This window comes from Perissodus microlepis, chromosome 23 (assembly GCF_051167445.1).
Source record: "Perissodus microlepis isolate ML-2025 ecotype Zambia chromosome 23, ASM5116744v1, whole genome shotgun sequence".
NCBI classification, from domain to species: Eukaryota; Metazoa; Chordata; class Actinopteri; order Cichliformes; family Cichlidae; genus Perissodus; species Perissodus microlepis.
In genome coordinates this window covers 34,525,246-34,549,518 of record NC_140482.1, presented here as the reverse complement: position 1 = coordinate 34,549,518, position 24,273 = coordinate 34,525,246, and the positions used below count along the sequence as shown (strand labels likewise).

Here is a 24,273-nt window from a genome sequence, read left to right as displayed (position 1 = left end):
TTTACTTTCTTCTTTGATTTTTCTTTCCTTTTTTAAGATACTGCTACTTATATACACAATGGTGGATTGTTGAAAAAGAGTGTTTTATTTATTTAGTCTCTTTTATCTGTGAACATGCCTTTCCATAGAAAGCCCACTATCATGACTTTTCTGGGTGTCTTGTCACCATTTGATCTAGCAATCTGACATCTTACTGGATGATAAAAAGCATACTTGTTGTTTCTGGCTGGGGCTTTTGTGATCTTAAGCATTTTCAGACAACATAAAAGGAAAGCTGCGATGCAGGTTATGTCTGTTTAACAGTGCTGAGTTCTTTTACTTGGCAGGTAAGCTGTAGGCAAGGTGTGATCAAAAATCTCTGAGGACAGATCCATAAAAGTCAAAGGTCTTTGATTAAATTTTTGGCCAGCTCTTATTCAAGGTCAAAATCTCCAGTTGCGTCCAGTCAGGAAGTTTGACATTGTAAAACATCCATCGCATTGTGCACCTTGAAGTCATTCCAGACAGCGTGAGACAGCGTGGAGCTCTATGGAGCATTAAGTTCAAAGGATACAAAAGGTGGTGTATACTAGCTGCTATCATGCCTGCTCTGAAGCAAATACAAATCTTTTGCCACATCAACTCAATAATTGTTCACCGCCTGGACACATCCAAAGCCAGTGTCATGCCTCTGTAGTAGGTCATATATTGTGCCTGTGACAGTAGTTAAAGGTTTACGTACATATAATTTTTCATGTAGGTCAGCCAGTTTACACTGGTAAACTTCTCAGGGTATTTTCTTTTTTCCCCTCCACTGCTACCTGTCAGAGCATGCTTGCTCCCTATTTGCTCATGGCTAAAATATGACTCAGCCTTCCCTTCTGCTGCACTCACTTGGCCTCTTAGTCTTTATGAATAGCATTATTCAACCGGTTAAACTAACCCACAATAACAAAGTGATATTCTTCATTTTGGTTTGGTGAAGTGTGAAGATAATCTAAAGTTTTGCTAGCTTGGCTTATGAAACTCTTGTTGCGTCTGTGTGCATGTGCTTGGCTCAGACTGCAGGCTATAGGCTGATGTTCATTTTGAAAGACAGTTTCTGTTGACTGGGCAAATTGTTTTCAAACATTTCCTTCTTTCTTCCCTATTAGGAAAGATCCATCATATTAAAAAAGTCTCCTTTTTGAACCATGCTGGTGATGGCAGGGGTCACAATGGTGAGTTATGCATTACAAGACGTAGCGTGATTGCTACATTAAGATGAGGTCAGAGGAGCTTTAATTGAGTTTTAACTCCGTGTGGAGTGACACTTCCCTTGTTGAAGAACCTGCATAGTCTGTGGCTTTTAAGGCGGTGCTGTTCTTTTCATTTTGTCGTTTGTCATCTTTTGCAGGCTTAGACAATATTCAACTGCTTGATGCACAGTTCAGTTTTCAGGATACGTTTGATTAGGACTGTATTTGGTTAATGGGTGCAGCGGGTTTGTGATTAGGGAGTGTTTGGAGCATGTGACAAAATGGTGCAGTGATGGGTTGTGCTTCTGTAATAAAAGATCCTTGTGAAATTTCTGTCCAAACACTCCACAGGGTGTGTATCCAGACAGGATGGATGAACTTATTCATGGAATTTCTTAAGTAGTCGTTAGCCAACTATAGTGAAACAAACTCCATAATGGTGCGCAGTGCAGCCTGCATGTAGTGGGAATATGGTGTCATATCGACGAATGCTGTGAATCATTGTTCATACTCATTCTCCAGCCAGCTGTTCCGTAGTGAATAAACTTGAAGACATTTGGTTCTATGAGTAATAAACTGACCTTTTAAAACCTGAGTTAAGAGGTGTTTTTATTCAGATTTTCCTCATGTTCTGCTCATCATTCCACGGGGGCTTTTGCTTCTGACCTAAGAAATACTCTTTTTTTCCAATTAGACTGTCTTAATTTGCTAGGCGAATCAAAAGAATGAGTTTGCTCATTTTCAGCTCGAGCAGAATCAATAGATTGTCTCATAGAATTTGACCGTTTATGGTTTATGCAACACATTATATATGAAGGTTAGATCCACTGTCATCAGCTAAACTGCAATATACTACTAAAGGGAAAAAAATCCAGCCTATTTAGTTTTGTGTAAAACCTTTGTCTAAATGTGTGGTGTTTAATACAGAAGTGCAATGAAATAGCTGGGTCTGAGTCAACGGAGCATGCGGAAGTAAGTAGATGTGCAGGTTGCAGAATTGTGCTGCATACTCAGAATGCTGTGATGGATCTAAATGATGTGTCCTCTGCAGCCCAGGCATCGCTGGGGAGGTCAGGGATTGAATTACAGCTCCTATCGATTATTGTTCCCACCACTGCCCTTCAGAGAGGCCAGCACAGGAAATGCATCCTCCACCCCATGGGCTCCTGGGAGGAGCAGCTGCTCTATACTGTCTGCAGCCAGGATGGCTAGCTGTCAGTCACTGCTCCTACTTTGTGAATGAAGCTTAAGTAACCTGCCTTGATTGTGCATTTAGTTGAGATTATTTGATCAGTGAGGTCTTTATTCCAGGAAGTGAGTTATAATGGTGTTTATTTGAAGTTCTCGGCTTACGTCAGCTCCATCGGACAGTAGCTTTTAGCTCTAGTGTTCCCAGAGAGACGGTGTGGTCAGTCCTGTATTCCTTAAACAATAAAGCTGGTTTACAGAAAACAATGTTTGCAAAGAGCTCTGATTGTTTTATGTTGACTCGTTTGTCGATTACAATAATATTAACCCAGACGTTGTTTTTAAACAGGATTTGACCATGAGTTCTTCTGTCGTCCTCCCACTACATGAACTTAGAGCCAAGGCATGTAAAGGGAGCACATTTAGTAAGTTATATTTGAAAACAGTCAAACTTGACTGATCCCTAAAACTATTCAGCTATCCACCCTCTGTGCTGTTACTTACTGCATTTGTGTCAGGTAGAAAAAGGGTGGACCAAAGATTAAAAAACAAAAACAAAAAAAACCCCCACAGGTGGAGTCCTTCTGTGTTGCATGGTGCCCCTGTGCATGCTTGAGTTTGGGGGTTTTTTTGTTTTGTTTTTTTCCCATTGAAAAATGTGGTCGGCTCATGTTTCCTGACATGACCCAGAACTCTCACAAAAGAAATTCTTAATCGCAAGAGTTTCATTTCCTTATTAAATTACTTGTAGCCTTAAATTAGTTAATCTAGTGACATCTTAACAAAATAACCCCAAAACAACTTTTACTTCATTACTTAGCAGGATGTTTCAAAATATCAGACAGTTTCTATGTTCCTAAATTATCTTTGAATTGTGCAACAGCAAGCTGTTCCCCTTCTCATTCAGGATCAGACTCTGCTTCACAGACTTCTATATATGGCTTTACATCTCCAGTTGTGGCCATTAGTCACAGTAAAGCTGCTGCATGAGTATATTCCTGGGGATTTTTAGGTTAGTAAATTAGACACATACGTAATACTTTGACATTTGGGGAAATGCAGTTGGTCAGATTTGAACAGACAGACGGGCAGTATCTTGCTTTTAATGTAGCTCTAGGAAAGATTAAACATGACTCATAGAAGTTCAGATTTAAGGCTTAAAATAAAACAGTGTGATTGCTGCAAATTTGCAGTGGTACTGTAAACAATCTGTTTGTGTATTACAAGGCAGAGTTTCACAGTGGAAGCCTGCGTCGGGGTAGCACCAGCCAGGGCTTGACAAAGCATCTGCTTGTGTTGTTTGTTTGCAATGAGCTCTGCCTCACTTTGCATAACTTGTGTAGTGGAGGACATGTGACGGAGGGAGAGACTGAGGGCGAGCGAGAAATGAAGACTAAACTAAAAGAAGACAAAGAACATTTGTCTTTTGCAGCTTTCCCACTGCTTTTCCCTTCAGAATATTTTGGTAACAAACTTAATCCTGTGCTTGACTACAAATTGCTTGATGTCATGTGGATCAGCGTTAAAGTCTCTGCCAGGGCAGGAATAACTAGCGTCTGTGCAAGATTAAAATATCAGCTGAATCGTGTGCGTGTGTCTTTCACATTCACACAAAAACAATGGGCTGTTTTCTTACTAATGGGGTGTGTTGTGTGTTTGTGTATCATTCTGTGTGTTACTATGCCTGGTAGCTTTCAGACAGGGCAGTGATGTAATGCCCATGATTCCTGTGGGTGTGAGCAGTTAGCTTAGCAAGAAGATTAGTTTCGATCACTATAATGCCAAAGAAAACAGGTAGCAAGTCATCTATCCATGTCACTTGACTGTAGTGAGTTGCATTAACATATTCCTATTACGTCATATATATTCCTGTTTTAAAAAGTGAAATGTACATTTAATACATTTAATTTAGGAACATATTTTTATTATTTTGGTTGACTAGTTAAGGTGTGTTCAATCTATCCTTCCTCTTTCCTTTCCCTCATCCACCTCCCATTCTTTCCTTTCCCTCCTACTGCAGTTTGGAATGACGCATCAGTATTGCTGCGGAGCTTTCAGGAAGTATTGCTTTGATAGGCTAGCGGAGAGGCAGCACAGTAGCAGCTCTGACATGCGTATGCATTACTGAACCACGGCCAGGGAACACTCGCAGCATTTTGATGACATCACCCACCCCCATGCACTGCTCCCTCCCTCCCTGTTTGCTGTTGAAACAAGCTCTCTCCATCTCTCTCACTCTGAGAGAAAAGAGCAGGCATCGGTAAAAGAACAAGAGCTCACTCAGAAGAGGAGGGGCTGGCCATGAGCGAACAGGGAGGGAGAGAGCTTTTGGGGCAGGAGGAGGAGGGTGGCTGACGGTGCTAGCGGGCTAGGACTGGCACACACACATGCACGCACACACACACATACACACAGGAAGAGAAGGGGAGAAGGAATATTACCGCACATTGTTAAGACTTCTATCGCGTACTGTTCTGCTGCTGTTTTCCCTCATTTCAGGAACAAAAGTTCTCATGCAGTTTTGTCCTTCGGTTTTCTGGATTTTTCTCTGCTGAAATGGGGATGAGGGACTCTGGACTGGCAAGTGGGCAGCAGGCTCTGGGGTGGAATACTTCTCTAACTAGCCAGGCTGTGCGCTCTCTCTCCTCTTCTTTCTGATCACTTTTACTCTTCAGCTAACTGGGTGGCAAAAGCGAAAAAGTGGTAGGGCTTCTTGGGTTTTCCGTCAGCATCTGCTCGCACTGTTCTTCAGGATGCTGCCTTTAACTAGCACCTGTGGAGGCTAGTACTCAGCTCCTACTGGTGGAGTCTGCAAGTTTGATAAGTGCAAGGTGTTTACTTTTGAGAAGAGTGGAATGTTTGGCTTTTGGGAAATAAAGGTGAAAGGAAACCTGTAAAATTTGTGCCTTCTGGGGAAGCTTAACTTTTGGGAGCTACCATGCTGAGCCTGCAGGATTCTGTCTTCTTTGAGATCAGCATCAAATCTCTCCTCAAGTCTTGGAGTAGCAGCTGTGAGTATCTTTCCAAGCTTGCACAAATGTTTACATACCGCACTTACTGCCACCAGACTTATCTGCCACACGCAGCCAGCAGAGCCTGTGCAGCATTGTACATGTCTTTGTGCGTTCCATGTGTGGATTTCTTATATCTCCTTCCCGTATAAGAAAAGTGGCCATTAGTGGAGTTGTCAAGATGACAGATTATGTTTAGTGCAGGTTTAGTCGGCCTTGTTTGATGTGTATGCAAGTGGGTGCAATTAAAGTCTTCATTCAGCAGAGTGCCCTTCTTCCTGCACTCATCATCATTCTGCTGGCTCCTGGATGTCCCAAAGATAATGTTTCTATTGATGAGCATCTACTGATACATAACACAGATGGACATGAAGTATTCCCTCTGTTCTTTTGAAGATTTTGTCTAACTTTCTTTTACTTTTTCTGTATTTATCAACTTGCTATCTGCATTTACTGATTATACATTTTGGACAGATATATTATCAATGTTAATATTGTTATTTCGGCTGGCTGTTGTTAACAGTTTGCGTAACAGTCAATATAGATATACATGTTTTTTCATTTTTCCCCACGTCTGTGCGAAGGGAACAAAGAAACCTTGTTTTGCAAGTTTATGAAATTGAACTCAAAACACAAGGATTCAAGGACTTCTAAATTTCTGAGACACAACAGCGAATTATCAGCAGCTGACATCAGTGCATGCCACCGGAGTCATCAAAGCAAATTCGCCAATACTAAAATGCGGCTGACGCACCCCTGATTTTAATATCCAAATTACTATGTTAAGCACTTCCTTAGGAGTGCTCCCCTATCTACTCTGTTCCCCGTCCTCCTAGTTTCGCTATCCTCTTCTTCCTTTCCTCTGGGCCAGCTAATGTTTCTCTACTATTGATCTGTCTTCTGGTTGCCTCCTATTATTAGCTTCCCTTGCAGCCCATAATAAATCAGGAATCAAAAAGATATTGTCTCTCCAGTCTCATTGAAATGGTAGGGATAGACAAAGAAGTCAAGTAGTAAACTGCACTCTTCACGAACCTCTTTTAGTTACATTAGTAACACGTATAACTGTTGTGTAGTTTAATTGTGTTTATGCAGTTTGACAGTTCACCTTGAATGCACAAAAGACAACACATAGGCTGCAATAGAATTATTCGTCAACGCAAAAGTGTTTGCTGAGACTGCTTTAGCTCAGCGATACAACCTCTGAGCCACTGTTCCTTTTGTCTGAAAGAGGAATAGTTAGACCCTCTTTAAAGGCTTATCTGCTGGGCTCTAATCACCTGACTTATTCTGTTTTGGTTAAAATTTAAATTTAGATTTGTATCATTCAGGTTTGGACTTAAATGATTGATTTGCACATTATTTATCAATTTTTCAGTAACAGATGCTAAATGGCATTGCCTCTGTTTATATTATCAAATGAGGAAAAGACTGAGACTAATTATAGGGCCGTACACTTTTTTTATTTTTTTATTGTATATGCTAATATATTACCCGTTTCTCTCTGCCACTCACACCCATAGTGGAATTTGTCAGTTTTAATGGCTATAACATTTGTCAATTTTCATGCCGTGTATGCCGTGTATTTTGATATTGTTTCTAGATACGTGCAATGTGGTTACAAAATACTGACTTATTAATTATGTATTTTGATCAGCATGCCAGCTAAATTCATTTTAATTAGTTCTAACAATTTTCGATGCATTAGAATATCAGTTTTTGATTTATTTTTTTTTAATTGTTTTCTTGTTATTGGGAGCCATTTCTGCAAGTCAGGATTCCGTGTATTATGGCAAAGGCATGCTGGCCAAAAAACAAAGAGTGCCAACAAAGAGAAATTTGTGTATTAAGCTTCAGTGAACATGAACAGATGTGCTACACCCCACTTCAATGACTGTATATTTAAGGATTTAGCCAGACATTTAGATCACTATGTGCCAGAAGATATACAATCTAGTGCTTTTAACATAATTGATGTGTTTTATTTTGCACAATTTGAGCTAGCTAAGTGAATGTCGAGGTTGGACCTACACTTCATTTCTGTTTGCGATAACCACAACACAAGTTTCTAGGTGTTTAATAACCACAGTCATTTTAGTCTACTAGGTAAAAGTTTGCTATTTAAATTTCTAGAATGCAAACTTGTATCAGCAACATCCAAAATGTGTTGAAATTAACTCCCTTTAAAATTATGTATAAAGTTATTTCTAGCTTTTTAGGCGGATGAGTGCTTGTTGAACTTCTATCTTTGGAAATTGTCACAAATGCACTGCAGAGTTAAGGGGTTTTGTTGCCTGAGGGGGAAAAAGCATTACATCTGTAAAAAGTAGAATGCACAAAGTCTAACTGTTTTCATTGGCTTTGAAAAGAAACATGTCCCCCTTTCACATAGCAGAGTGTTATTTCAAGAGCCTTTCTTTTGTCAACCTTGCATGTTTTCTCTGAGTCTGCATCAGAAGTGCTACAGGTGCTCTTATTCTGTCAGACAGTCTGAAGATTTGCAGGTTAACCAAATAAATGTTCCATGGACCTGAATGTCTTTATACTGGTGACCGGCTCAGTGTTTACCCTGTTCCTCACCCAGTATGTGATGGGAGAGGCGTGAACCCCCTAACCCTGAAACGGATATGTGAGTTATAAAATCGAGGAGAGTATGGTTGCAGTGATCACAAGACAAATTTTTCATGAAACACGTTGCAGTTATTGTTTGACCTTGGTAACTGTTTTCCCCCCTTGAAATATGTAAGAATGGTAAACATCCAGCCAGACACATTTGCAGGAAGTCTCAATCCTCTCCCTGAAGGTAGCAAATACTTGAAGATAGGGCTGGGCGATATGGCCTAAAATCCATATCGCGATATAATTTGAAGCATGTGCGGTAACGATATATACATCGCGATATATTCTTTTGTTCTGTATAACGTATTTTCCACACTATAAGGCACACTTAAAATCCTTTAATTTTCTCAAAAATCGAGTGTGCCTTATGTATGAATTCTGGTTGTGCTTACTGACCTCAAACCGATTTTGGCGAGCAGAAATATGTTAAAAAATGTTTTGATGGATTGTCAGAGCATTACGGCTGCCGTAGTGAGGAGCTTCGGAGTAATCTGGGTCCAAAACTCCGTCGGCTTCAGGTCCCAAAGTCAAACAAACACTGAGAGTTAAAAACGGTCTAAAATCTTTAATAAAATCATCAGCGTTGCTGGTTTAGCAGGTGTAACAATTAAGTTTAACATCCATGCATCCATGAAAACAGAATTTATTACATTTAACGGAGTTAGAAGTTAACAGGAAGTTAGCTCGCTAGTTTCCACCTAAACATGACATACCATGTTCTGACTGAGAGATTTTTGAAACTAATTAAAACGTACAGCTCTGCTACCACTTCCGACATAAACGAAGACAGGAAACTAAACAGCAGTGGTGTTTGCAGGGTTACTGAAGTTGGACTACCTGGTATATAATGTTGTACGTGATTGCTAGCGACACAGCTATGTTGGCGTAACATTAGCACAGTGAAGCTGGAGGATGAACGCCAACTTTTTTTTCCCCCACTCGATAAAAGTTAACGTGAGGGATTTTGGTGGTCACGGACAAATGTAATCGCATAGCAGGATGCTATACACGGGGCAAACTTCAGTCAGGAGAGCTTGATGACATTATCAACATGCGCTATCGCGATAGAGCGGTATAGTCAAAATCTCTATCGTTGGCCAAATTTATATCGCTTCTATCTTATATCGTTTATATCGCCCACCCCTACTTGAAGACTTTTATGTTTTTTAAAAAAAGTATTTGAAGAATACTTGAAGAATTATAGATTGTATCCCCCAAAAATAATTTGTATTTGAAAATGTGAGTTTATAATGCATTTACCTGGGGCTGTTACCCTTAAACACAGTTGTCTATCTTGTGTTACTTGGAAATTTACAAGTAAGTAACACAAGATATTGTAAGTATGTGAGGGCACACAGAAATACAAGGCTCTGCAGTAAAACATCCACCTGTTGAGTAAACAACTTTGTTCCATTTATCCCTTTTTAACTACTTTCTACCTTTACTATATATATATATATATATATATATATATCTCAATATATCAAAAAGGGCTCCTAAGTTAAATGCATGTGTGATGCTTTCTCCATTACAACATCCAGTAATAATTTAATTAAAACACTCAATGAAATCAAAGTTTGGCCTTTAATTGCTGAATATTGCTCATTCATGATGGAACATGTCATTATTGGTTTCTCAATTAATCTCTTTTGAACTGATGTGTCCTCAGCTTCTGGTGATACATTTATTTTTCCAGTGTATCTTTCAAATTCCCTTTTATTTGGAAGGTATAATGGTGAAGAGTACACCAGTAATAACTTGTTAAAAACTCAGCATGTCGAGACATAATGGCAGAACTGGCACTGCCACACCACATAAACCCTAGCAGTAAGTCTTTTGTCTCTGTTTCAAAAAAAAAAGAAAAAAAAAAAGGACGCACCCTCAGCTCTGCATTCCAACCGTATGTGTGTGTTTGTGCTGTTGTTGCCAGTGTTCATGAGCAGGCGTTTGGGAAGGCTTTATTTTAACTGTGACAAGGTGGAGCCACTGCTGTAATAGTTGTGTAATCCTGCGGGGTGCTCAATTTCTTAAGCACTTTTTATAGGCCTCACACAACAAAACACGCTGAGCATTTTCTGATGCAGCGTTTTAGCAGAAGCACAACATTTCTCCGTATTAGAAGTGTAACTGCAATACTGTCTAACCCTGAGATCATGATGTTCTTAGAAACTGAGATACCAGAGTTCAGTTACGTAACTCTGGTAGTAAACTAAAGCAGTAAACTAAACTTAAAGTGAGATTCTCCATTAGTTATTAAATATGGAATTGCAGAGCCATCAAGTGTTGAACATTCATTTAAAATAACTCATTTGCATTCAGATGAGATATGGAATATACATGTGGTTCAACGCTACTAATACTACAATATTGTATTGCTTCCCCCCTTCTCTCCAGTGATTAGCATTTACATGCTTTGACAGTTAGACTTGCCAGAAGTGAAATTTGGCTTTGAATGAGAAGTGAAACAGGACTTCGGGGCAAAGGGTGTGACAAAATACTAATAAAGTAATTTATTGTATTGCTTCCTCTTGCAATATGTGATCACTAAATATCCATGTTTTGTTAAAATACTTTAATTGCTTCTTGTAAAAGCAGTGTAAGCTAATGTGAAATCAGCCAGCTTGCAGTGAAGAGCAATAAAGCCAAAGGCGGTAAAAGCTGGAGCTCAGAGAGCTGCGGTAATCAAATCAACAATTAGTTCATTCAGTTTACTCACTATCAAAGTTGAATAATAATAGGTACATTAATCACAATGCACTTACTCTTTGGCTTTTACCCTAGTCAAAAACTCTGTTAATAAACTTTCAGTTAGCCTAAATTCTGGAGGAGTTTGTAAACATCCGTATAGTTTGGGGGGTTTTTTGGTTTGTTTTTCGTTCCATTTCTCTGCTGTGATTTGTGCGTTTGTTGGTTTTAGCAGAGAGTCATAGCCTGGCATCCTACTAATGACTGGCATGTCCTAGGGAGAAAGAATGAGAGGGGGGAGGAGCAATGCAGACACTTGGCCCAAAAAAGGATGCCTTGCTTTGTTTTTCTCATTGACTGGAAAAGTACACTGTTGGAGTATACACAATCCAGTTGGACTGGGGTGGGAGCGAAAAGGATGGAGGGTGTAAAGGACGCAACACTGATTGGCTATTAGGAGCTAGCTGTGTTACATCACTGGGGGTGTTGGTGGAGCACAGTAAACAAAGAGGGAAATGTTTGAAAGACTCTCTGTGCTGCTGGACAGCATGACCACAATACATGCTACTACGCTGCCTCTTCTACCTCCCTACTTTAATTTGCACTTAAAAAAGACGGTTATTAAGTTTTATAGAGTTGTTGTTCTTTTTTTTCCTCCCTTTTTTTGTAAGAAAACAAAAGTTGAGGACTAAGAAATGCCAAATCCAGTAAGTGTTTAAAATCCAGCCTTGTTTACATCCATGAGTGCTCACTGTCGGTGTCCTGCTATTTTCCTGCCTGCACATTGTTCCATACCTCAAGTTACTCCCACCTTTTAATCCTCTTTTGATCAACCTTAAAGGAATGTGTGTCAGACACATGCATACACACAAACACTGGGAATCTCAGTTCATTGAATGGTGGTTGCAGATTTTGGTTTGCAACAAATCTCTTTGCACTATGTGATGGAGAGTGGTCCTTCTACTGCATACTGACGTGAACTACATTTGCCTTATATTTTTATCTAGTAAATGATACATGTAACAGTGTAACTTTGTACAAGTAGTCACTTAGAGGCACAGAAGGTTTGACATTGATGTTGTTTGAACTTACATCGTATCTAATGTCAGTGGCTCTCTTGGCGTGGATAATATATTTTTGCATTTTCGCTTCACTTTTTCCCCGTCAGTGAATCCTCTCCCTCTTATTTACCAGGTAGCTCCAGCACTTCCGTGCAGACCTTTTCTCTGTTGTGGGAGTTTTTGATATAATTCAAATCCTTTACAGAGTCAATCAAGTTTAATTTTCGGATAATTAAGACAGGATAAGTGAGATAAAGTGATTATAGTGCCACATTCTCTCAAAATTTACATCCCACCAGCCAATGATGATTTTGTTTTGATGGCTTCTCTAACAAACATCTGCAATCAGTGGGAACTTGGCTCATGTGGTTTTATACCAAACCCAGAGCAGAACAGGGACTGCTATCACTACTTGCACTTCAAGGTGGTGGAGTTGGTTTCGGTACAAGTAATGAGGAACTCGTTGGCGAGACAGCTCAGTGATGTCTCCCTGTTCTCCTTATAGATTTTCTCTGGAAGTTTTGCTTTTTCTCACCATCAAAATTGTACTGCATTCTTGCAAAAGAAATAGGTAGCAGGTGAATAAAAAAATTCTCAATGATTGCAAATGTGACTAAAAGTAGTATGTTTTATTCAGGAGTGTAGTAGTGTTTGGTGGCTGCATAATTTAACATTTTGGTTACCTATGCTGCAGTATAAGAGTAATTTGAAAACTGCTGTCATTATTCTATGACGTGAATCAGCCTGTTAGAGATTTAGCATCAAGATCAGTGGCCATAACCATAACCAGGAAGAGAAAGAACAAGGGCTTTCTTGGGAGGGAAAGAGGCTAAGGGGCCATTCACTGTCAACTATACACTTAGCAGAGATCATTGAAGACTAGACTGGAAGTTGTGTCCCAGCAGTTGCATAAATTTAAACACCACTTTATGTTCCTTTTATAGAGATTGTTAAGACCTTTTGGTTCATTTGATTTTTTTGTTTTTTTTTATTTATGTCAGATGGAACATAATTTGAACCTTGTACTTGAGTAGTGGAGTAAAAACCTTTGTGCTGTGATATTCATTGCTTTTGAGTTTGAGATTTGTGTTTATTTCATCTTATTGTATATAGGATTTGCATTAAGCATGGATACACTTCTATTTTTGCCAGACAGACAAAAATAGAAGTGTATCCATGCTCTAGCTTTTCAGCCATAGCTTAAGACTCTTCTAAAGATTTGCTTATAACATTTGGATAGGAGAACCAAATGTTCTGTGCCACATGCAAACCTGCAGAGTGCCCTGGGTTTTCCAAGTCAAATATGTTTCAGGAAAGATGGTCTACTGAAGGAATCCCGTAAAAATGTGGAGAACACCACTGCAGATAACACTACAATTTATTTAGTTTTGCCTTAAAAAAACATTTAAAGGTCAATATTGTGGTAAATGTATAGCAGGCCATCAATCTTCTATCTATGTATTGAAAATATTCTGCTGTTGTATGTTTAAAATCTGTTGCAACATGAAATTTACGAAATCATCTAAGCACTCTGATAAATTTTACTGCACAGCAAGAGGCAGGAAATCAAAGTCACCCCTCTATGATACTTCATTGTTGGTCTTTTTTTTCAACTTTACCATTACTGGCTTTGCATTTTCAGTATTAACTGTAACTATTTTAATCTCAGTGGTGGCAAATATTTGGAATATACTGATTTTTTTATTTATTTTTTTAATATAGAGCTACAAATCTGTATTTAAACAGGTTTGGTGTGCTAATAAAAGTTAAAAAGCAGATGGGTGTAGTGTTAATGAAACTTTGGCAGAATTTGCTTATGGACATGTTGTGCTACAAGAGAAGAATTTATACCACACACTTGGTTTACCCTATCACAAAAAAGTAGCTTGCATCCCTCTGTTGAACAAGTCAAGGTAGAGCTAGTCTGACAAATAACTACCCATACAATGATTTTTATCATTTCGGCATGTATAAATAAAATGAGCTAGAAAGCATTTTTTTTGTCGTGGTTTATGAATTTTGCTACCTCTGGAAAAAAAGCAAGAGATGGCTACTTAGCTCTTTTCTAGTATTTGTAAAAACATTAGCTAATCTTCTGCTGATACAGCTTCATGTTTATCATACAAATATGAGCCTGCTATCAACAGCCTTATCTAATGTCTTGGCAAGGAAGCAACACAGGGTATTTCCCAATCAGACTATGCCTTAAAGTTGTCGTGTGTAGCCAGTGTGCTCCCTTTGATCACAATAGAGAAGTAGATTCATAAATAAATGTGTAAAGTATAAAAAAGGTATAGTCATTTCTAGGGATGGGTATCGTTTAGATTTTATCCGATACCAGTACCAAACCAGTACTTTTGAAACGGTGCCGGTGCTTAAATGGTGCTCAACACGGTGCTTAAAGAATGGAGAACACAAAATTGGTCCAAAAACCTCTCATGTTTAGCTGTTTTTTTTTTTATAAAAAAGATAACAATGTTAGCCTTTTCTGCAGCTAGAGGGCATATATGGTATCACTCTTGGCTGGAAGCAGTGCTTAAACAATGGAAAAAACACAAACTTTGTCCAAAAACCTCTCATGTTTAGCTGTTTTCCACTTTTTCTTTGGTCATTTTAGCCTTTTTGGCCAGGGTGAAGGGAGTATCTGCCATTAAACAAGAAGACAGCCGCATGTAACTAGTTTGCTAGTTCACCTTACATGCATTAATGTAATAAAGTGTTTAGCGTACTCAACGTAAATTGCACACGAACAACATTGAGCTACTCGCGCAGAGAAGAACGGCTGCTGCTGCTGCCATCATCATCCGTCATCATTTCTGCTACACTGGCAGGGCTAGGGGCCAGGACTCTCCTCTTCGGGTTTTTGGGGGATGTTGCTAACTCCAGGTCCGATAACAGGCACTACACCCGCAGTAGATGTGCACCGTGTGAGGGCTCGCAGCAAGCTATCAAATACGGCGCATTTCTCGGTTTTGGAAAAAACGCTACACGTCACCAGGCGTTTCATCAGATTCGAGGTGTTACCTCCTTTGCACAGTATCACAGTATCAGCTTAAAGCACTTGTTGCAGGCTGCTGAGTTTGCATCTTTTGCTGTGAAGTACAGCCAGACTTTGACGCTTCGCCTTGGGCATTTTAAACCTGTAGCTCTGCTCTAAAAGAACGTACGTACCTGGGCCCGCCTACTATCCTTGGAAACGTAAAATGATTGGCTAGAATCTAAAGTGTATCACATCTCAGGGGAAAAAAAGCACCGAAATGTGCGCTGCTTTTCGGTCTGGTTACTACCGTTTATGTCAGAACCGGTGCCATCATGGCACCGGATACCGGTACCCATCCCTAGTCATTTCAGACTAATTTAGCAGAAAGAGCTGGTGTGTAATATTCTAGATTTAGAAAACAAAATATTTAGTTGTTTTTTTTTTTTTTAAAGATAGATTACAATAACTAATGACATGGCTCTAATAGGAATTATGATTATCCCTGTGTTTGCTTTTTCAGGTGATTTGAACCCATTATGTGCAGTATGAGTTTAGAACATGAGCTTTCTAAAAACAGACACGATTCAAATGGAAATGGTATGTTTGTTCTAGTCGGCGCTGCAATTGCTCTCTCATCACTTCAGTCATTTTACCTCTTTAGGAAACGTCTGAGCTTGTGTTTGGATTAGAACGAGCGCATGACCTTGCATTTTTTCCAAGAGTCTTGTTCTTAACATGACCATGCTGCTTTGACTCTCACTGTATTATTTCCTAACCTCTACCCTCTGGCACCTCTGCAGCTTCTGCACCAGTCAGCAGCAGCGTGAGTAGACGCCGTGCACCCTCCTCGGTGACCCCCCTCTCGTGGGAGAAACACAACATCGCCGCCATGTCGAGCATCACCATTGACCCTGAGCTCAAGCCCGGGGAGTTTGTCATCAAGAGTCTATTTGCTGAGTTTGCTGTGCTGGCTGAGAAGAAGATCGAGATGGTGATGGCTGAACCGCTGGTGAGTCCACAGGGGGTAAAGTAGATGTAAAGAAACACAGGAAATGTAATTTAATGCACAACACGTGATGCAATATACTGCTGAGACAGCCTCTTCTGTTTTGCAACCAACTGCCAAGTCTTTAACTGTCAGGAAAATGTTATTGTAAATGAGCAACGGCATTGTTGTACATTTAATGTCTTTTACATTAGGTTGCTGTCAGGTTAATATTTGTAGCCTCAAGTCTTAACTTTGCTGTCAAGAATTTTAGTGTGGTTCATAAGCTGAATAGTGGGCTAAGCAATCTGCTATCATGCTGTTAACAAAAGTATCCCTGCTGGGCTCGTCACACAATAATTCTCTTTCTCTCTTTCTCTCCAATAACAGGAGAAACCCCTGTCCCGTTCCCTCCAGAGAGGAGAAGACTCACAGTTTGACCAGGTCAGTTCAGCTGTAGTAAAGATTACGTCATGCATTTATTATGAGTTTGACAGTTTCATTTCCTACGTGGACAAACAACAGTCACACCTCTGTGTGTGCACTGTGTTTAAAACACCAGCTCTACCCAATCAATGCTTCATTCAGTGGTTCGTCTGTCCCTCATCTGTAGCTGGTGCAGGACTCTATACAATAGGCGTGCCTGCTACAGAATGCTTTGTTCAGCACAACACAAAGCCAATGAGGATATGGTGGTATAGATCCAGCTGTCCCCATTGTGAGTGAGGGAGAGAAAATGGGTATAGAGAGCGCCAAAGTGAGAGTGTAGAAACGCTGTGTCATCCTCAGCAGTAAATCAGCATCGGGTGCTGGAGTGTATCTGCCTGGCACCATAAGGGCAGAGAGAGGAATTGCATAACTCTCCTGCATGGCATTTGTCATCCAACCACCCTCCTCATCATGCTGTGCTGAACCTTAAACACACAAATGTGCATATACTCTTAAATTGTTAATGCGTGCTGACCTGTTAATGCAGAGGCAGAAGGCACCAGCTCACGTGATCACTGACGCAATCACAGTGCTGAGATCTGCAAGTTATTGTGGTTTTAGATATAAACATCTCAGAAGCACGTGTGCCTTCTTGGAATCCTTTCGATTTGCTTTTAAATACAGTCCTGCTTTGTTTTTTTAGTGATGTAATTTGATATTGCATTAAATAAAGCCATGTTTGTAGTGTTTTGCATGTCTTCTCTCACTGCACTATGACTTAGACACTTACACTCTGTCTTTGCACTTTAAATGCTCAAAGGTGCATTATGCCAGGAAATAACTAAAAGTTTATGTCACATATCTAAGTAAGGCCCTGAAATTTAGTTAAGATTAGTGTTCTGTACTCACCCTAAATGCTCCTCATTAGTTATAAGTACTGCTTGTGGAGCAGCCTTCTCTACACACATACTGTAATCTGTATAGGATTAAATTTTTGAATTGCGCAAATGCTGATTTTGTGTAGTTTTTGTTGGAATAGCCAGCTGTTATAACAAGCATGTTGTTGTTTTCCAGTTAATAAGCTCTATGAGCTCAATAGCAGAACACTGTTTGCCCTCCCTATTGCGCACACTGTTTGACTGGTACCGGCGGCAGAGTGGCACTGAAGACGAGTCTTATGAGTACAGGCCTCGCTCGAGTACTAAGTCTAAAGGGTGAGATACTTATCATTGTTTCATTCATTCTTAACCTTCTTCTCTCGAACAAAAAGATTATGGGCAAAAATGATTACTTTAGGATTATCTTTTGACTTATTATATTTCCTGTTTTACAGAGATGAACAGCATCGGGACAAAGATTACCTTCTGGAGCGTCGGGACTTAGCCATAGATTTCATTTTTTGTTTAGTTTCAGTGGAAGTTCTAAAACAGGTGAGTTATCTGACACTCTGTGTTTAATGATTTACACTGCCTATAAAAACAATTTACCAGTCGGGTTGACGAATGTTTACATATGGAAGAAGAAGTGCAGCGCACCTATTTGACCTGTTGTTGGCACGATCGTTTCCTGGTAACTAGTGAGTGATTGAGAATGCAGTATATTTTTACTGCATGTAGAACTGCCTTGTTACTTTGGATATATGTCCTGTATATCAGATATGCATTTCCTGTGCAGTTGAAGACTTCTCACTGTAATTGATTTATGAAGTACTGTTTTATTACATAAATAGCCATTATACTCATCCACCTTTTTGTTGCACCCAGTTGTTTGGTTGATCGAACTATTCTCTGCTCTTATAAGCAGCTTGGCTCTGGCTCTGCTGTTCAAACCCTTTATTTGAGATTAGCAGCAAATCAGAAAAAAGTTGGCTTATCGTAAAGTCACACTAGAAAAAACAGTGGTTGGAAATCATTGCATGACCAAAATTATTGTGACAATGGGTTGCTTCACAGACGAGGACCAAGTCTGCAACCACTTGTTGCTATCTTTGACACAACAATATTATGATGAAACACAATGAGAAACAGAAGAGAGATTTTTGGCAAAACTTCACAAACTTCCAAGGTGGAAGAGTAAATTTCTAAGGAGGTTAAAGCCACAGCAACACTTTAGTATGAGCAACAACTTTATTGTTTGACTAATGTGTTTTGATAAAATGGCAATAAGATGGAGTCAGTCTGCTATCAGCTTGCAATTTGAATGTTGCCAAGTTGGCAATTACGCACCATCTTTTTGTGACAATATTACGATTAATTGGAATGAATCTGTGAAAATCGTCAGTTTGTTGCATATGACATGCACAGAAGTTCACGTTAACTACTCACAGTCAGTATTCCGTGGAAACCCTATAATTTATGTTTGAAGTAGCAATTCAGAAATTCCTATACATGTGGTGGCGTACTTTCTGCGGGATGGCAGTTTAACTGCAAAATGAGGTAAACGCTCAGCAGCCCTGGCTTTCGTACAAGAATATAACCACAATACAACCAGTTTGCAACCAGTTGGCAGCCAACTAGTAAAAGAGACAGATTCCAGACAAGATCAGCTCAGATTGACTCGGATTGATTGCAGCTTGTTGTCTGCCTGAGTTTATAAATTAGGCCACAGTTCTTTGCAAAACTATTGAGCAATTGCAATCAGTCTGAGTCAGACTGCCCGTGTTTGGAAACAGGTGGCCTTGTACCAAGGGACCTGTACAACCACCTTGCAATCGAAAGTATTCGCCCAAGGGGTTGCATGCTCAGCCTGGGCAATCAGTTGGTTGCTTTAGCTAATTGCAGTTGGTTACTGATGGCAACAAAACCACCAGTTTTTTTTCCTAGTCGCGAAGAGGTTGCAATCCTATTTTTAGGATTGTTTCAGCTTGTTTCATACTAAGGATGCACTGAGGGGCTGCACTAAGCCCCCTTGGTAATGCAAATAAACCTGTGAAGCATGCAAAGCTGCTCTAGTGAAGTCCAAGAATAAGAATATGGAACAAATGGGAAATAATACTATTAACTTCTGGTGTCATCGTTTGTGAGACAGTTTGAATTACTGTACTTTTTTTCCTGATTCAACTCATCAGTTATTTGCTGACTAACATGTCAGTTTTATTATATATTTGTATTGTTTATGTTGTGGTGGAGAAGTGAACTACAGTGTAGCTATTCAGAGCTTTCCCACTAGGGAGCACAAAGTTAATAAATTCAGTGGCAACATACCAACTCCCAGCTGAGTGTGTTTCTAAAGTGGACTGTTGAGAACTGAGCAGCATTCTGAACTAAGAGCCAGTCCCTAGGGACCAGGGCAGAGTTGTCCTTGGCTTTGCTCCTGAAGGGAAAGTAATGAATGGTAGCAAATGAGAACTATCAATGCTTCTAATAAGACTAATGATTTCATGTTTACGTCACAGATTCCTCTTCATCCAGTGCCAGATGTTTTGGTACACGAAGTCCTAAACCTGGCATTCAAGCACTTTAAACACAAAGAGGGGTAAGTAAGCATCAAACTCCAGACAGAGAAGTGACACAGATGAATAAGACCAGACTAAGAAGTGCTGATGAATATACCCTCTTTGGCTTTGCAGTAGGGAGTCAGTCATTTATTTATGTCTGTTTGAGCAGACTGGCTCAATGCTCATTATTTGCATTTAAACAAGGCACAAGTAGCTCTTGTTCAGCATCGTGAGTCAACCTCAAGTAAACACAGTTACTTTAAGTGCTTCTGTTGTTGTGTGAATAGTTTTTTGATGTATGTTAAATAATTCAGCAGTTGTTTGACTTGATGCCATATCCTTTATTAATTTCCAGGTATTGTGGACCCAACACTGGTAACGTGCACATCATTGCAGACCTGTACGCTGAGGTTATAGGGGTTCTTACACAGTCAAAGTGAGTAAGCTGAAATGTGCCTTTAAGCGTAAGACTGGACAAATTGTTTACAGTTTTTCACATTTCTCATTAAAAGAAAACGGTCTGAATTGAGCACAGTGTAATAGATGGGATTAGACATTTGTTTGTACAAATATTGCAACTGAATTTTAGAACAATTAAAACCATTTAATTACATTCTTTAGTAATTAAATTTAAATGTGCATTGCCAGGCAGAATGTTGCCTATATACATTACCGCGTACAAACTCTTGTTAGGAGGGTTTTTGTAAGTGCTAATATATATCTGCCTCTGTGCTCAGGTTCCAGGCAGTGAGGAAGAAGTTCATCACAGAACTGAAGGAGCTCAGGCAAAAAGAGCAGAGTCCTCACGTAGTCCAAAGCATTATCAGTCTCATCATGGGCATGAAGTTCTTTCGGGTTAAAATGTATCCCGTGGAGGATTTTGAGGCTTCGTTTCAGTTTATGCAGGTAAATAATACTATTTATGCAGAGTATACCTGCAAGTGTAACTTAGATGCGTTTGCAGAATTGTACCAGATGTTTTTTTTTCTTTTTCTTTTTAAACTGCTGCCCCTTTGTTCAAACTCAGCAGCTCTCTGTAGCAATGGCTCATATAGCTAAATGAGTAACGATCAGAGGTGAGGTCTGCCAAGAATTGAGTGTAAATGTATTTCAGGCTTTGCTAGGAGCTGTGAATGGAGCACTAGATTTTTCATTAATCTTTATACAGTGGTTGGGGGAAAAAAACACTTGCTGTTCTTTCTTACCATTATCAGAATTTCCTACTGTGTTAATGGAACATGCTATGGTTTATGTCCTTTACTTCCATAGGATCTTGTACCCAATTATATTGTCTGATCACTGCATTTCTTATCACACTGGTTAGGTCTGTCTATATATTTTGCTTGGGTCCAGGCCTGTTTTGTTTTGTTGTTTTTTTAAATTTTCTACTTAACTCGTGTAAATGGAGTGTAATGACGCGTCTTCATGATGTTTGGCTAGTTTGTGTCCGCTGCATTCTTGTTTACATGCATGCCCTTGGTATCCTTCCTAGGAATGTGCCCAGTATTTCCTGGAGGTGAAGGATAAAGACATAAAGCACGCTCTTGCTGGCCTTTTTGTCGAGATTCTCATCCCCGTCGCTGCTGTGAGTAACCAGCAAAGCATTGTGTAATTTTGGACTGTTGCGTAAACATTAAGTCTGAATCTCATTTTGCCAAACTAATGTTCGGTTCATCCTCCAGGCGGTGAAAAATGAAGTCAACGTGCCATGCTTAAAAACCTTTGTGGAGATGCTCTACCAGACAACATTTGACCTTAGTTCTAGAAAGAAGCACTCTTTGGTAATAACACTGACATCCATTCTTTCCTCTCTTCCTCTTCAGCCCTGACCCTGTTTACTTCAAATTTTTAACACTTCCTTTTCTTTTTGTCTCACACTCTATTCTATTTATCCCTTTCGTATATTTTATTTATATATGTCTCTCTATTTATATATGTGTATATATATAATATTCTGCTCACGTTCTGTAACTTATGTTGGTGCTGTGCTATTGGAAACCGAATCTTATCTTATCACTCTTCTTTTATTTTGTCAGCACCATTATTTTGCCCCCAGACCACCAAGTCTGACGTTATCATCCAGATAATGTTATGTTTAAAATAAATAAATACAGTCTCTCATCTTTGTCCATTATATTTTCTTTTCTAAAGGCAGGACGTGCCTTGATTTTCTGTTTTTTCATCCCTGTCTAATGTAACATGTTATGTTGATGATGCTTCCAGCAGTTTTAGTATTGTGCAGACTGCGATAAATAGATCTTTTGGTCTCAGCTTGTGATACTGTCTTTGCTTTTGGTCTGTGTTTAGTGTGGGAGACCTTTTGTTTTCAGATCAGAAGCACATACAAAAACTTCAGACCTCGTGAGAAAACCAGTTTATTTTGATTCTGACACCGTCTTTCTCCCCAGGCTCTGTATCCCCTGGTGACATGCTTGCTGTGTGTCAGTCAGAAGCAGTTCTTTCTCAACAACTGGCACATCTTCCTGCAAAATTGCCTCTCACACCTCAAGGTAATGTTAGCATCATCCTTTACAATCCAGTTCAATTCACAAAGGTTGAATTCAACAGTAGATTTATATTAAGGTATTTTAAAGTCACTACACTTTTTCTAATTCAGTTCAAGTCTGAAAATGATATTCTGGTGTTTTTATGGTAGTGCAAAGGAACCATACAATTTTTTTCTTAAAATAATTAATATAAAGGTTATTTCTATCAAAAGTAAACAAAATCTTGGTATCCTGATACTGATATGTTGATCGAAGATGTTGTCTTTGTTGTCAAGGGTGTGCTCTGTGGTTCTGTCTCAGTATCAAAATGTGCTTTCCCCTCCATTATCAATAAACCAGATCTGGACAGGAATAGCACTTGATTTGATCATGGCAAAGTAAAGCAAAGTAAAGCTTTTGTTTAATGTATATAATATGCATGGACCATACATACTCAAAAGTGGACAAAATGGAAATGTGTAAGCAAAAATTATTGTATTTGGTTGTGCATCTACGGCCAATTTCAAAGATGCGACTCTAGCACTTTTATATGCTGTACATTTAAAGTAAACCTGTAATGTAATTACAACTGTAATGCACAATGCATACTATGTTAATTCAAGTGCTGTTTTCACTCAGGTCTGTTAATCACTCCTCGTAAACCAATTACAAAGGGGTCAAACCTGTTTTCCTCCTGTTCCTGACCATTCAACCCAGAGGCAGATTGACCAAATCACTGACTGACTGCCTGACTTAATGACTGTCTTTCCCATTCTGCATTGATTGTCCTTTGAGGAGACTGTTTGATCTTCCGGTGGATAAATTACACTTTGCGTCTTTGTGACTTTCTACTGCTATCCAGTGGTTTTGAATGGCCGTCTGTCTTTTCAGTGATCTCATTCCAGCATTTTCTTTCACTAGAGTGACTGTTTTGCATTTCCTCTGTTTGAAAAATTATAATCAGTAATTTTCCCAAGCGTTGATAGTGATTCTGTGATTGAGGTCTGTGATCTTGTGGGTTTGTGCTATGGTTTGACTGTAGTGATGATTTTAGTGATTTGCCGGGTCATGCTTTTAACCTTGTGGCTGCTCTTTAGAGCTGTAAATGTAAGGGCTCTGCTTCACTTAACAAATTGCATCTTTTGAATACTTGGTAAAAGTCAAATTCAACCAGGTGAGCGAGGTAGTTTTTTTTGTCTCTACGCTGAAACGAAAAGTCAAGAATTCATGTTGCTTGATTGAATAATTATACAAGTTATTTACCTTTATTTATATGTCTGCATGTAGTAAATGCACGATGGAGTGACAAAAAATACACACAACGTTTCCAGAGATTTTGCCGTAGTTTTGCAGCCCTGTTTTATATTCTGAACCCCACATGGTTAAAATACAACTCGTTAAGCATGGATTTTGTGCGGAATAACTGAATTGGCCGTTGCTGCTTATTGGCTTAATAGGTGAAATGGACAAATATTGTGGCATTTTTCTTTTTCGTCTTTTGTTTTTCCGTCCTTGTGTTCGCCTTGCATATATTCCTTTCTCTGTAATTTCCCTCTCTGTGTGTTTGATTTCTAAACCACAGCACACCTTATTTTACTTTGCTTTTTCCCCCAATAAATAACATCAAAATATATCAAATACAAATGAACTGTTACTTTACTCAACATGCAAGTGGTATGTTGAAGAGTTCATTATTTTTCTTTTCGGTTTATGTTGATTTATATACTGTCACACTGACAAGAGTAAAGAGATTTTAATCTGCTCTTGTCATATCTGTTTAGGCTGTGTGTCTTTGTTTTTGCTTATAACTTGCATGTGTCCCTCCCCAAACCCTACATTCTTTGTCTCCTGTTATTTGACCCTTTTTTTTCACGTTGGCTCGCTCCAGATGCCGTCTAACAACAGCATCCGAAAGCAGATTGAGACGCTGCAGGTGAGTTATCTGGTGACAGTGGCTAGCTTGATGCTCCCTTCCTTTTAACGGTCCAGGGTCCTGATCACGATGTAGGCTAGTGCAGTTGTGAAGAGGCTAATCGTTCTCTGGTGTGACATTGAAGCGTTGCTCAGTGAAAACAGTAAATGAAGGGCACACTTGAAGCTTGTGTTGTTGCTTTAGGCTTTGTGGGTGAGCTGGTTTGTGTTTATGAGCAGTGGTGTTTTGCTTTCGTGTCTTTGT

General features: G+C 39.4%; 1 protein-coding gene across 9 annotated transcripts in view; it reads left to right on the top strand.

The window, feature by feature from the left end:
• Positions 1–24,273, top strand: part of fryl (furry homolog, like) — a 75,936-nt gene that overhangs the window by 16,987 nt on the left and 34,676 nt on the right. For 4 of the 9 annotated variants that reach the window (XR_014799478.1, XM_084922199.1, XM_084922200.1 and 1 more), the window contains exons 2-13: positions 1,134–1,199; positions 15,562–15,770; positions 16,137–16,190; positions 17,250–17,389; positions 17,509–17,605; positions 19,570–19,649; positions 19,967–20,047; positions 20,349–20,517; positions 21,104–21,196; positions 21,294–21,392; positions 22,020–22,121; positions 23,986–24,030. Coding sequence is in view for 8 of the 9 variants with exons in the window: in XM_084922199.1 (XP_084778325.1) it covers positions 1,134–1,199; positions 15,562–15,770; positions 16,137–16,190; positions 17,250–17,389; positions 17,509–17,605; positions 19,570–19,649; positions 19,967–20,047; positions 20,349–20,517; positions 21,104–21,196; positions 21,294–21,392; positions 22,020–22,121; positions 23,986–24,030 (1,235 nt within the window). In the remaining variant the exon portion in view is untranslated. Of the gene's footprint in view, positions 1–1,133; positions 1,200–4,282; positions 5,417–15,561; positions 15,771–16,136; positions 16,191–17,249; positions 17,390–17,508; positions 17,606–19,569; positions 19,650–19,966; positions 20,048–20,348; positions 20,518–21,103; positions 21,197–21,293; positions 21,393–22,019; positions 22,122–23,985; positions 24,031–24,273 lie in introns of those variants that run through there. The other 5 variants (XM_084922206.1, XM_084922205.1, XM_084922203.1 and 2 more) reach the window with 3 other exon arrangements.